The 13820-nt window shown below is 37.7% G+C and overlaps 2 protein-coding genes across 4 annotated transcripts; one reads left to right on the forward strand and one right to left on the reverse strand.

The window, feature by feature from the left end:
* The first annotated feature begins 173 nt into the window (after positions 1-173).
* LOC106663021 (protein shuttle craft) lies at positions 174-8991 on the forward strand. Of its 2 annotated transcripts, none has more exons than XM_014387506.2 (17): positions 174-620; positions 2179-2473; positions 2543-2686; positions 2744-2987; positions 3054-3166; positions 3237-3309; positions 3371-3597; positions 3661-3755; positions 3818-4103; positions 4157-4462; positions 4520-4674; positions 6035-6188; positions 6260-6459; positions 6519-6934; positions 6990-7341; positions 7403-7506; positions 8599-8991. In XM_014387506.2, the coding sequence occupies exons 2-17, from the start codon at positions 2320-2322 to the stop codon at positions 8687-8689; spliced, it is 3114 nt and encodes a 1037-aa protein (XP_014242992.1). In that variant the 5' UTR covers positions 174-620; positions 2179-2319; the 3' UTR covers positions 8690-8991. The 2 variants fall into 2 exon arrangements, with proteins under 2 accessions (XP_014242992.1, XP_014242993.1); XM_014387507.2 differs by lacking the exon at positions 174-620 and adding an exon at positions 1525-1682.
* Positions 8992-9000: 9 nt separating this feature from the next.
* LOC106663024 lies at positions 9001-13726 on the reverse strand. Of its 2 annotated transcripts, XM_014387519.2 has the most exons (5): positions 13557-13726; positions 11980-12177; positions 9837-10028; positions 9488-9782; positions 9001-9428 (listed from the first exon to the last, which is right to left on the reverse strand). In XM_014387519.2, exons 2-5 carry the CDS (start codon positions 12122-12124, stop codon positions 9089-9091), a joined length of 972 nt encoding a protein of 323 aa, XP_014243005.1. In that variant the 5' UTR covers positions 12125-12177; positions 13557-13726; the 3' UTR covers positions 9001-9088. The 2 variants fall into 2 exon arrangements, with proteins under 2 accessions (XP_014243005.1, XP_024082882.1); XM_024227114.1 differs by lacking the exon at positions 13557-13726 and having other exon boundaries at positions 11980-12215.
* Positions 13727-13820: the final 94 nt, after the last annotated feature.

Genomic DNA, 13820 nt, shown 5'->3' on the forward strand with positions numbered 1-13820 from the left:
GGAAAATTTAACAATATATTTTCTAATCATTTATATTTCGTGTATTTTGTCAGCTTTGATAATATTTATGCATTAAGTTCTGAAATATTTTTTTAAAATTATTATAAAAACTAACGTACACTGTGAAAGTCGCCGGGAGGCGCTCTCATCGTTGTCGGTTGGCCAGCCTGGCCCTTCACCCTCTTATGACATGGTTGAAAAAGAAATCACTGACCCAGTCTCTTTGTTCCTATGTAGCCTCATTGGGGACGGGACGTCGGCTTTTTATTTAAGTTTTTTTTTAATACCTATTATATATTAAATTATTAACCGGTTTTGGATGTAAAAAAAAATCCAATTTGGAGACAAAGAGAAAAAATCAGGGGGGAAAATCTAGGAGGAAAGGCTTTTTACCCTTGATTCTGTTTTTTTTCTCTCTTTTTTATTTGTAGCCTCCCTGACACAAAATTTTCCGTTTCGATCTAAACAAAAACAACACAAAACACGCGAGTTTTGTTCTTTACAGTTTTTTTGTTTGTTTTGTGATCTAAAGAAAAAAAAAAGAAAGTCCGCTGTTTGGTGGGGAAAGAGAAAGAGGAACACGGCGGCCGCCTCGTCCGACGGCTGTTTTCGCCGATTCGGTAAGTTATCTATTTTCACAGATTTTTTTTAATCTATCGAAAATAACATTACAACGTGGTCCGCGACGTTTCGCTTTTTCCCGGCCAGTGGGAACGTTTTGAAAACCCGTGCTAGTCTCCCACCTTGTAGGAAAAGACCGACATCTCGATGATGCCGGGGTTGCTTTGAATTGCACAATCCCCGTGGATAAAGACAAAATTTCTTTTCACTACCTATCTGTATCGATATGACAGAAAAAAAAGAAGAAAAGTTCATTCATTATTTCTAAGGCAAACCAAATTTTTATTACCAGAGACAACTCACTTTTGAATATTAGCACTTCAAGGTCATCCGTGTACATTCTGTCACCTCACGATATTGTACAAGTAAGAATTTTTCATTCTTGAATGATCTAAGGTAGAAATGATCCGCTGGAAATCTGATCGGCCAGGGCAGACATCGATTATTTTGTCCTTTTGCCGTATAATGTTGCACCATGTATTGCATGCCTTTAAACATATTCATGTTTATTCCTGTGCAACTGTCTCATAATGTGAATGTAGATTCGCTTACTTTTTTCCTGTCAGTCTGGTCTGAACGATTAGCATGATGGATGATTTTTTTTGACGCTGTGTCCATTCTGTTGTACAAGGTATCGTTCCCTCGTGTTCCTTCCTGCGCGACCGGGTCCGAATAAGTGGATTCGCTTTGCCTCCTGTCATCCAAGAAAATTGAATCATACTGACATACAAGTGAATTTACTTTACATGTTCATTCCTGTCCGCACAGGAAGGTATAGAATCCACTTATCTTTCTTGCCTTTTCAAGGGCGTCAACTTGTAGTTTACATCTTGTGCTGGTTAGGAAGGTTAAATGTGCAGATCAATCCTCCTTTCTACGCCATTCTGAAAATCAGCATAATTCCATATTATCTATTTTTTTAATGCTTCGAAAACATTGGCCTTCCCAAACCAAATCATTTTTATTCCTGACCAATTGGACCTGAAGGTAAAGTAAATGCGCTTACCTTTCATCCTGTAAGTCTAGAAGTCCAATCAGTCCAGTCATACGTAATACAAAAGGTAATGGTTACTTACTTACTTAAAAAAAAAAAAAAAAATAGAACATCAGCTTGTATTCGTAAAAGCCATTCGCCCCTGACCACCAGGGTCCGAAAGAGGACATGGAGTATGCAATATCTTTTTTCCCTCATGGACTGAGATTCAAGTGGCAGCAACTTTTTTCCAAGCAGTTCTTGGTCATTAATGCATACCAGGTGAAATATCCTTCCCTACTGTCCGCTCCTATGCAAGCTACATCGTACAACTGAATGCTGGCAATTTTTCCAAGCAGTCCTTGTTTATTCCTGCATACCCAGGTGAACTATCCTTCCTTAATGTCAGGTCCCTTGCTGGCTGACACCATATGGTTTCAAGAGCATTCACGATGTGATCGTAGAACATTTTCCTCGTAGTATGAAAGGCAGCCTTTTGTTTTTTATTGAAAAATATTTTTTTAATGTTTTATTTAATATAATAAATTTGAAATAGTAAAGTATTTTAACTTTTTTTTTTCCAGGATACTCAATATAAGCATTCTGCAAGAATAGAAAACCATAAAAGTTTAAAATATTACAAAATAATAATAATAATTTTGTTTTGAAATTGGGAAAAGAAGGGAAAAAAAAAAACAACAAATAGCGAATCTATTCTGAATGCGATGGACAACTGGGGATGGAATGGCGCCTACTCCGTGAGGCAGATGATGGACCCCAGCGTATCAGGGCAAGACAGCTATTACAACAGTGGTACGCATTATTTCCAACAGTCTCGCCAGTATGAGACGTTCGGGTCCAACGTCATGCCTCCACCTGGTAAACTTGTTGTTTTTAAAAAAACTTTTTCCCCTATAAAATCATCATAATTAAACGCTCCGATTTAAGGTTTCGCCGGCCAGGGAAGCATCAACCAGAGCAACGAGGGGTTTTACGACTGTCACAATGATTACAACCAGTATGGTCAATACCAGGGGAACTATTTGCCGACTATGGTTTATTCGAGCAGCAGCGTGCCGAACAGTAATAGCCGTAAGTTTAAATATTTATTTTATTTTTATTGATTTTTAATTGTTTGACAATTTTCAGAATGGTATGATGGCAACTTCATGAACAATTATAGTAGCGATGGAAGGGGTTTCACTAGGGCACAGACATCTGGCACAGAAACCAGGGAGATCGGCGCGCCGTGGATGGACTTCATGCCTTCAACATCGAACCTGATCAACAAGCCGGCAAGCGACGCCGAACGGAACACGAGGCACAAAGGTCGCAATGACAGGATCAAATTTAACCCAAAACAGTTTCAAAAGAATCAAAAACTACTGCAACAGTGAGTTTTTGAATTTTATTTTTTTATTTTTTTTTATTAAAATTAATTTTACTCAATTCGGCACAGGCAAAAGGTGAACAATGTCGGCCTGAATCAAAACTCAAAGCCGAGAGACAATTGGGAGGCGAAACCTTACAATCGTAAGAAGCAAAACACAGAAGCGGAATATTTCTCACATGGTATAAATTAATAATTTAACTAATTTTAATAGCAATTAATTATATTTGAAAGAGAAAAAAAATTAAACAGATGACGCCAAAGTTATTTTGGACAATATAGAAGAATCGTCACAGTTGGAGAACAAAGGACGTCAGAATCAAAAGTGAGCTGATAAAATTAACTCAAATTCAATTTTTGTTACGATTTCAAAATTATTTTTATAGGAAAACAAACTGGAGGAACAACGGTAAAAAACAGTGGCGGAACAAGCGTGCCGACAACGCCGTATGCCAGAGGGAGAGGCTGATTGAGCAGCTTGTGAGCGGGACGCTCGAGTGCCTCGTCTGCTGCGAGCGCGTCAGGCACCAGGATTCTGTCTGGTCGTGCTCGAACTGTTACCACATATTCCACCTCTACTGCACTGTAAAATGGGCTTCCAGCTCGAAAGATGGTAATCTAAATCTAAGTTTTATATTTTTAAAAATATAGCTTGTTTAAAAACATTTGAATTTAGATAACGGTTGGCGGTGCCCAGCGTGTCAAAATATAACAAAGTCTATACCGTCTGAGTATACGTGTATGTGCGGAAAAGTGCAAAGCCCTGAATTTGTAAGTATTGATGCGGTATTGAAAATGTGGTTTTAATCTTGATTACAATGTACATTTTTAAGATACGCGGTGAGACGCCACACTGCTGCGGGCAGATATGTGGCAGGAAGAAGGACTGTCCGCACGGTTGTACGATACTGTGCCACCCAGGCCCATGCCCGCAGTGCTGCGCCAACATCAAACGTTCCTGCGGTTGCGGCCGAACCAACAGAACCGTCCTGTGTTCTTCGACCGTTACGATCGAGTGCGAATCCGTATGTGAGAAGACACTTAACTGCGGCGTCCACGCATGTAACCAAATATGCCACCAGGGTAACTGCAGTCCCTGCGATAAAAAAATAGACCAAGGTAGGTTAATAATTAAAAAAAAAAAATGTATATAAATGATTTTTTTTGAGTAGAATGCTACTGTGGGCAGAATAAGAGGACTTCGGACTGTGACGGATCATTGATACCACCCGAGATTGGCGGCCCAACTCAGTACGAGTGCGGGTCTCGCTGTATGCGCCGGCTGTCATGCGGGTCACACGACTGCCCCTTACTCTGCCACCCGGGGCCTTGCCCGAAATGCGACCTCGACCCTGAAGTACTCAGGCGATGCCCGTGCGGCGGGATGGAGATACCAGAAGGGAGCAGGACCAAATGCACTGACCCTGTACCGCTATGTGGGAAGACTTGCAACAAAATACTACAGTGTGGCCCCGAAGGTACATTCAAAAGATAAATAAATTTAATAAATAAATAAAATTCAAATAATCTGTCAGGTGAGCGTCACTGTTGTAAGAGCAGTTGTCACGAAGGCGACTGTCCACCTTGTGAGCAAGTCTCTAAAGTAAAATGCCGATGTGGCCACATAGAAAAGAGCGTACCCTGCATCGAGCTATCTTCAAGCATTCTATGCCAGAAACGCTGTACTAAGGTATGTCCGTTATATTATGTTACTCTTTACATGTAAAAAAACAATAAAAGTGCCAACGTGTCGCTGCACTTGATAACCAGACTGAGGTTACAATTCTGGCTATCTGTAACAAACCGAAAGAAAAAAAAAACTACAGTCTGCCTAGCGATGTTGAAAATTTGAATGGTTGTAAGTTGCGATGAGGAGTTGGTGCTTGGGGGGCTGAAGTCATGATAGATCAAGTGGTTCAAGTAGCGGCGTGTTTAGCCGTAGGTCGTGAGTTCGAATCCTGCTCATGACACTAATTTGTCATCTCAACGAAAAGCCTTAGATAAAAAGAATTAGTTGGTTATAAATGTTCTGAGTTATTGATGACACCAATATAGGTTATACAGGTGGTTTAGAGGACTTCACATTGGACTTAAAATACTGAACATGTAATGAATTTTATTTTTTGGGACATCCAAGGCTGTGATTACAGCCGTGTAGGTTATACAGGTGACTTAGAAATTGCAGTTGTACTTCACATATTGAATTTATAATTACCAAGGTTTTTTTGAGATTCAAGGTGTAGATAACCTCGCTGTGGGTACAGCTGTACTTCAAGATTATAATTCCATGTGATTTTTTTTTTAAACATTCGAGTGGATGATAACAGGTTACTGTAGGTTATAAATGTGACTTCACACTTAAAGCTGTACTTCAAGGTCTGATTACATAGTTTAAACCTTTTTTGTATATAAGGTGTGATAACTTCACAGTAGGTTATACATTTTTTAGGACTTAAGCATATTTTAAGTACAGAATACATGTATAACAAGACTTGGAAGTGGTGATAACAGCAGTGTAGGTTATAAAGGTGACACGACTTAAAGAATAAAATTTATAATTAACAATTTTTTTAAATTATTATTCTAGGCTTTGATAACAGCACTGTAGGTTTTAGTTATTATTTCAAGAATAGAATTGTACAAATATTACCTTCAAAATTTCATTTGTCTACGGAAGCAGTGGAAAAATCAGTGGTGAAAATTTAAATGTTAGCACTAAAAATAACCTACTTAGGCAAAACCTTTTGACTGTTCATTTTACCCCCACTATCATCACCATCCTTTTTCACCAATCACTGGGGCAGCGGTAAGTTCTTGATCTTATGTTATCTTTCAATTGATGAAAAGTCAGTGAGATTTGAATTTGGTGTAACTGGATTAGTCTTGTACTTGATTTTTAATACAATAGAGTAGTAATACTTAATGTATCAAAAAGCTTAAAAAGTTATATTGTTGAGGGTAGGATCCTTAGGGCCTATGTTTATCTACATTTATATCTTAATATTTATCTTATTACAGTTTATTATTATTAATGATGTTCTGGGTTTTAGAAACGGTCATGTGGGAAGCACAAGTGCAATCAGGTCTGTTGCGTAAGCGAGGAACACATTTGCCCCCTTCCTTGCAACAAGAGCCTCAACTGCGGTCGGCACAAGTGCGAACGTCTCTGCCACCGTGGCCACTGTTCGCCATGCCTCGCTGCCAGTAAGAGCAGTAAAAAATTAAAATAAATAAAAAAAAGATTTTTTTGTACTCCTATTTATTTTTCATTGCAGGCTTTGAAGAGCTTCATTGCGAATGCGGTAAATCAGTGATACTCCCTCCAGTCCCTTGCGGCACTAGGCCGCCTGAGTGCAATGAGCCTTGCACGAGGAGCCATCCTTGCAACCATGCGCCGTTGCACAACTGCCATTCGTTCCCCGAGTGCCCGCCGTGTTCTGTACTCACGACAAAATACTGTTTCGGTGCTCATGAGGTAAACAATTCTAAAATAAATGAAATATTGTTTTAGAAAAAAATAAAATTATTTGTTAGATGAGGAAAACGGTCCCATGTCACTTGGGTGAGTATTCGTGTGGACTGCCGTGTGGGAGGCCATTGGCTTGTGGACATAAGTGCAACCGAAGGTGCCACGATGGAGCCTGCCTCGGACCCGAAGATATTTGCGTGCAGCCGTGCACGACAATCAGGGAGGGCGGGTGCGACCACCCTTGCGCGAACCCGTGCCACCCTGATAGGCCTTGTCCTACGAACACCCCGTGCCTGGCCAAGCTCAAGGTCACGTGTGAGTGCGGACGACGTTCTGTCATCCGTACATGCACAGAAAACCACTCCGAGTACCAGCGCATCGCCACTTCCCTCTTGGCGAACAAGATTGCCAATGTACGCCTTGGCAATACCGTCGAGGCCTCCGATATGTCGTCCATTGCTAAAAAAATGAGCCTTAAAACGTAAGAATTTAAATAAATTATTCTTACAGTTAAATAATTTTTAAAAAATTCACAGACTTGAGTGTAATGAGGAGTGCCGGAAGTATGAGCGGAACTTAAGGCTGGCGGTGAGCCTGCAGATCGCAAATCCGGACCTGAGCTCCAAGTTCAGCCCTCGTTACTCCGACTCGATGAAGGCATGGGCAAAGAAGGACTCACGCTTCTGCGAAATGGTTCACGACAAGCTGACCCAGCTCGTGCAGCTTGCAAAACAGTCGAAGCAGAAGAGCCGCAGCTACTCGTTCCCGTCAATGGGAGCTGTGAAACGGCAGTTCGTTCACGAATACTGCGAGCACTTCGGCGTCGAGTCAGTCGCCTACGATCCCGAGCCCAACCGCAACATTGTCGCGACGGCTTACAAAGAAAAGGTACATTCAATAATAATAATTTTACCCTCATCTCTTTATTTACTTATTTATTTTTTTTAAGTGTTGGATGCCGAGTTATTCCCTGATGGAAGTCGTACAGCGTGAATCAGGCCATCGTAAAGTCCCATCCCTACTTCCCTCACTCAAGAAAGATGTACCCACCAAGTAAGAAAATTTAATAAATATTTAAATCATTGATCCCCTCCTTTTTTTCATAAAATATAATGAGTGAAATGTATATGATGAACTAATTTGTTTTAATTAATAATAATAAATTACTTTTGCCAATGACATCTGAAAACTGATACTATAAAAAAAGCAATGGCAACAAATATAAATGCCTATGACTTGGGGCTTAGCACTGACAAACAGTAGTCCCAATGACTGTTGATTCAAGCGACAATTACAACCAAAGACTATTTTCTTGGTTAATGACTGCTGAAGAAAACATCAGTAGAAAAGAAGAAACTCTTGTCAACTAGCATTAAGATGAGGACAATTTGGTTAAAAAAAAAAAAATTATCCAGGTCATTAACAGTACCTATGACTGTTGAGCCTTGGTCAGTAGTGCCGATGTTAAGACTTCCTATACTAGAAGTGCAATGACTGTTGAGCCATGGACGGTACCACCAATGACTGCTAAGTACGCAGACCAGAAGTGCCAATGACTTGAGTCCCTAAACCAAACTAGTAGGGCCAATGACTGTTGATCCTAGAACCAATGACTGTTATGTACTTCGATCAGAAATGTGAATGACTGTTGAGCCTTGTACTATAGGGCCACTGGCTGCTAAGAACCTAGACCAGTATTGCTAGTGATTGTTTTTACTAGGACAGTAGCATCAATGAGTATTAAGTACCTAGACCAGTAGTTGCCAATGGCTGTTAAGTACATAGGCCAGTGGTGCCAATGACTCCCTTATCTAAGACAGATAGTAGTGCAAATGGTGTTGTGTCTAGGCCAGCATTGACAATGAGTGTTAAGTACCTAGACCAGAAGTGCCAATGACTCCCATATCTAAGAAAGATGGTACAGAAAATGGTATTGTGTCTAGGCCTGTAATGACAGTGACTGTTTAGCAAAGGGACAAAAAGTACCAATGACTTGAGCATGGGACAGAAGTGCCAGTGACTTCCTACAGATACAGAAAAATAAATTATATTGTAATAAAAAGTAAATTTATTATGTTAAAACATAGTTGTCTTAGTGACCATTATTCCATTTAAAATAAGATAGATAATAGTTGATATTTCCAGGGAGACAACTCGATTGGTGCCTGTTAAGAAAGTGCAGCTTCAACCGCATGTTCTGGCGAAACACGAGCCTGACCTCGGCGACAGCCCTTAAGACCAGCCAGCATCCCCATCAAGAAAAATGTTGTCGACGATTTATCCCCCCCCCCAAGCGAATTATATTGTTAAGATTATTTTTGTCGGTTTTTTTCTTTCTTTTGAATCGATTGTTGTTATGTCAATTTTGGCTCACGAACGAGCTTGCAGAGGGTGTACTGCTTGATCAATACGACAAGGCCCTGGACGATACGGCCGGTTTCGCGATTACCGATCGAGTCAGAGCGGTTTCACAATTTTCTTTCATGTCTTCTTCACTGATTCACCAGGATTTAAAAAATAAACAATCAATTATTTGAACATTTTATTGCCTTTTTTTCTCTCTTCGCTTTTTCTCTGGTAATTTCTAAAAATACAATAAACAATAAATAAATAAATTAGGGATGAATTAAAATTGTTACGGTTTAAGGAATTGGATCCCCTGTGAGAAACGCTCCAAGTCCTCGTTGTCGAGTTCGCTTTGTTTCGGGCAGAACTCTGGCAGCAGATTTTTTTTTATTCCGAGCCTCTTGACGAGCAAGGTCCACTCGGGCGGAGAAAGTCCAATCACTGTATGCATCCGATCCGATTTGATCGACTCCGCCCTATTCGTCTCATTCATGTTTCCCCTTATTGGTGCTATGAACAGTTCCTCATTTGCGCCAACGCCGAGTTTGGCATAATGTTCGCTCACTAGGAATGCAACTATGTACATGTTGTAAGTCGTCTGGACGAAAGACGAAGGATTTAAAACAAACCTTACAAAAAAAATATTTTTTTAATTTTTGTTGAAAGTTAATACGGGTTTTATACATACTCGAAATAAGGTAGCCATTTTTTATTTTTTGTGAGAGTGATAAGTACATTCAAAGCGGCCTTCATATTCATCTCTAGGCGGCTGTCCTCCGCCGGTGTTGTCATCTCCTTCGGCTTCTTCACTGCCTGCTGGCTCTGCGTCATCGCCCTGTTCACCCTCTCCTTCCTTGCCTTGGGTTCTGGCTCGTTTAGAAGGTCGTAATTCATGAACGCGCTGTAATCTAAAATGACGGCCTGCCTCGAAAGTTTCACCAACTCGTCAAACCCGCCTTGGCACCAGCTTTCGACGCTGTTGCCTTTTAACAGACCGTTTTGATTTTGTAACTAAAAATTCCATTAGTAATAAATACCGTCGCCTTTGAAGAAAATGTTCCACTCGGCTGACGAAGGGTTGAAGTCTTCCATCTGCCTCTGAACAGCCGCCGACGACTCGTCCATTAAGCTTGTGATCAAATGGAGGTCGGACGGGGTGTTCGACTTGGTAATAACGTCCTCGAGCGTTTTCTTGTAAAATGAACCAATCTTACGAACTGTTGTTGTTTCTGGAATGAAATTTTAAATCTGAGACAACAGAAACATTTGACACTACCAAAGTTTTTAAACACGAAATCTTAAAACCAAACGGATCAATACAACATTATGACACCTTAAGGAATTAACATGTTAATTAATGAACGAGTATATATGCAAAAATGTATCCTTTTTCAGCCTAGCTGAAGGTAAGCAGCAGTTCACTCATGTCGAACCTTTGTATGGTAGAATGCACATGACTCTCAAGAGGCTGGTTTGTATTTCAGGGAGAAATAAAAAATAACAAAAAGGTCACAGGAAAAGAACCATATTATCATAAAAAAGTTGAAAGTTTTAATATGTTTTCATCATCCATGGTTGCACCCCTATTTAACTCCTAGAAGACATCAGACACAAAAGAGGATTGACTAAACAAAAAAAATCAATTAGCTCAAACGTTGTAAGGGAAAATATGAAGAATATGATCCAATAGTGGAACAAAGCTTCAAGGTAACTTGTGTAAGCCGGTCCCCATCAAACTCATTCTGGGGCTCATCTTTTAAACTGTTCTTATGAAAAACTAAGTTGTTTCTTTTAAACTTCCCTTATTATTGTTTAAAAAAATGTTATTGCCCATAATATAAAGTTTATCAATTGTTTATTGAGGAGGGGAGAAAAAACACACCTGAAGGTTATACACTTCAGTTTATACTTGGAAGATTTAAAATCTTTCTTACCAAAATTATTTTAACATCAACAAATATGCTTTCCCTTTTTTTAAATGTTTAATATAAAAAATATTACTTTTTAATATTTTTTATTATTAATTATTGGATCTCATTCATGTTTATAAATTATTTATAGAAAAAAACAAATAACATGGAAAACAAAAATGGCGCACTTACAGTTTTCTCCTAAGCCGTTATTTTATAATTTATTAATTTATACGAACAAACAAATAACAATATGGCAAACAAAAATGGCAGTTTTCTCCTAGGCTGTTCGGTGATTGAAAATATTCTTGGTCATAAATTTGGGCAAATTTGATCACAACTTTGATCAAAATCTTCCGGTTTTGTGTTAGTAAAACTGTTATTATTTAAAATATAAAGTTTAATAATTATTTACTGAGCAAGGAGGGAAAAAAAATGGAACCCCTGAAGTTTCACACATGGTTAAACTTGGAAGAGTTGAAATCTTTCTTAACAAAATTAGTTAATTTAAACACAACATAAAATATTTTGACCTTATTTTTTTAATGATAAAATAATTAGTTATATCTTCAAATTTATAAATTCTTTGTAGGAAGAAACCAATAACATGGCAAACAAAAATGGCACACAACAGTTTTCTCTTGGACAAAAAATTCAGGCAAATTTGATCTTAACTTTGATTAAAAAAATGTTCGTTTTGGGTTAATTGAATAGTTACTTTCAAAAATATGAAGTATAGCAATTATTAATAGAATGGGGGAAAAAAATAAATTAAAAAAAGAAGAGATTAAAAAAAACATGGCGACTATACAGTTTTGATCAGGACTGAATTTTAAAAATTTGCATCTTTCTTAATTAAAATTAATTTATTTTAACTAAAAAGATTTAATTTTTTAAAAATTATTTTGTATAAATGAAACAGTTTTCAGTCTAATTATCAAGTTAATGAAGTATTATATTATAAATTGCTGGTAAAACAAGATTAATTATTTTTAAAAATGGCGCACTTATAGTTTTGTCCTAGTGGACATTTTCCAAACAATTTTTGCTATAATGTTTTATTAATTCCATAAATCTGTATGTTTTATCTAAAATTTAACTAAAAATTTTTTGTCAATATAAAATTTGATCAATTGAAATCTAATCTATAGGAAATCGTCATAACATCAGACCACCCCCACCAAAAAAAAGATCAACAACTAAGACTTGGCGCCCAGGTTGACCAAATTTCTTATCAATAATGATGTTAATTATAAATGCCAGCAATTACCATCCCTGTTGCTGGATCCGCCCTGCTGCAAGCTGTCTTTCAGCCTGTTCGTAAGTCCGATCTTGCTTTCTTCCGAGATGTAATTGTGGATGGCGCATCGTTTCAGCTCTTCAGACAGTGTTTCGACCTCCTCGGCCACGGCCATCGTTCGACTGAAGGCTGAACGCTGAAGCTGAACTGAAGCCGAAGTTCTGAAACCTTACCAACCCGCCAACCCAGCAATACAATCGATTCATACATCGATACAATACAATCGATAATATTGTTTAATAATTAACCACAAGCTTAAAAACATACTTATTTCAATTTATTTCAAAGTGACAATGTTGTGATTAGATTTCATGATTAGGCCTAGAGTAAAAATAATAGAGGATCAAGACAATGAGAGTCGAGTCTAGAAGTGAACGAGTCCATTTCGTGTAGATGGGAGTTAAAAAGAAGTGTGGTATGTTGCCCCGGGGAGACCAGGTTCAATGGGATTTAAATATAAAAAGGTATGTGGAAGGATGGAAAGTAAGTGCTTACACAGGGAACCAGTGATGGAACACTTGATTTAAAGTTCTGGGATGATGGTTTTTTCCCACTGTATGTCCGAAAAAGAAGACTTTTTAAGGTAAGATTTTTTTTAACATGGAACATGTTTTAGCCATCATCCCCCAGCTAAAAACGTCCGGAAAAAACGTTACGAAAAAAGCGTTACGGAAATGAGTCATCGGACACTTTCATGGAAGAGCTGAAAACAGTATTTCTTCTTAGCCAACTTATTAGTGTACGCACCAAAAGCATCAGAAATGTTTGAACTTATTGAAGAAAGAGGCTACGGAGAAATCCCAATTATTCTATCTGGTTATATCAACTTAGATATGAAGAAGAAAGAAAACCAACATTTAATCAGTTTCATGGAAAAGACATTCGCACTGCATCTCAACGAATTCAGCATAAATTTTTTTTCTTTTTCAAAAAGTATGAACTACCTAGTTCGTTAAATTCTAGCTCTCTGAACTAATTCAATAAAAGAACGAACTAATTCAATTGAACCATTCCCGAATGATCACTACATATAAGTTATATATATCATATTATTAAAAATTAATTAAAGAGCTATTTGTACAGAAAAATGTACTCGGCTTATCTCGGATGTCGATTAAGCACAATTGCATTTTTCTCCCCCTTAACCCGAGGTGACTTAAAAAGGGACCGAGGGTAGATAGATTAGATTCTGTGTACGCTTTCTCGAATGTATATCGGTAAAGCTACAACTTTTTAAAATAAACATTTTTTAAAAAGTAAGATCTCGAATTATTATCCATAATTTATATGTACCGGTTTAGTGAACTAGTTCTTTTTTAGTTTTTTCTTTTTATTCTGTAATAATATAACTTACATAGGTTTTTGCTTTTCCAAAAAGCGTGTACTACCTAGTTCGTTAGAACTCTAGTTCACTGAACTAGTTCATTAAAAGAAGAGTGGTTGTTCAAATGAACTATTAACGTAAAAGAACTTAATGTTCGTCTTTCATTTTAGTGGACTATGCTTCTTTTTATCACGTAAATAATATAGGTTATAGAAATTTTTACCTCTCCAAAAACTGAAGTATGGTTCTCTTTTAGTTTTTTCTTTTTATCATGTAATAATATAATTTATAGTTTTTTGCTTCTCCAAAAAGCATGATCTACCTAGTTCGTTCAACCACTGCTTCACTGAACGAATTAAAAAAAAACGAACTGCCGGAATAGCCAATTGGTGGTTACAATATGAAATCGATTTAATCGATTAAATTTTTTTATCGATTCTTTTGTATTTTTATATTGATACAATTTTTAATTTATGTATAATTTTTA

Source organism: Cimex lectularius, unplaced genomic scaffold, assembly GCF_000648675.2.
Source record: "Cimex lectularius strain Harlan isolate CLEC.00 unplaced genomic scaffold, Clec_2.1 scaffold14, whole genome shotgun sequence".
NCBI lineage: Eukaryota > Metazoa > Arthropoda > Insecta > Hemiptera > Cimicidae > Cimex > Cimex lectularius.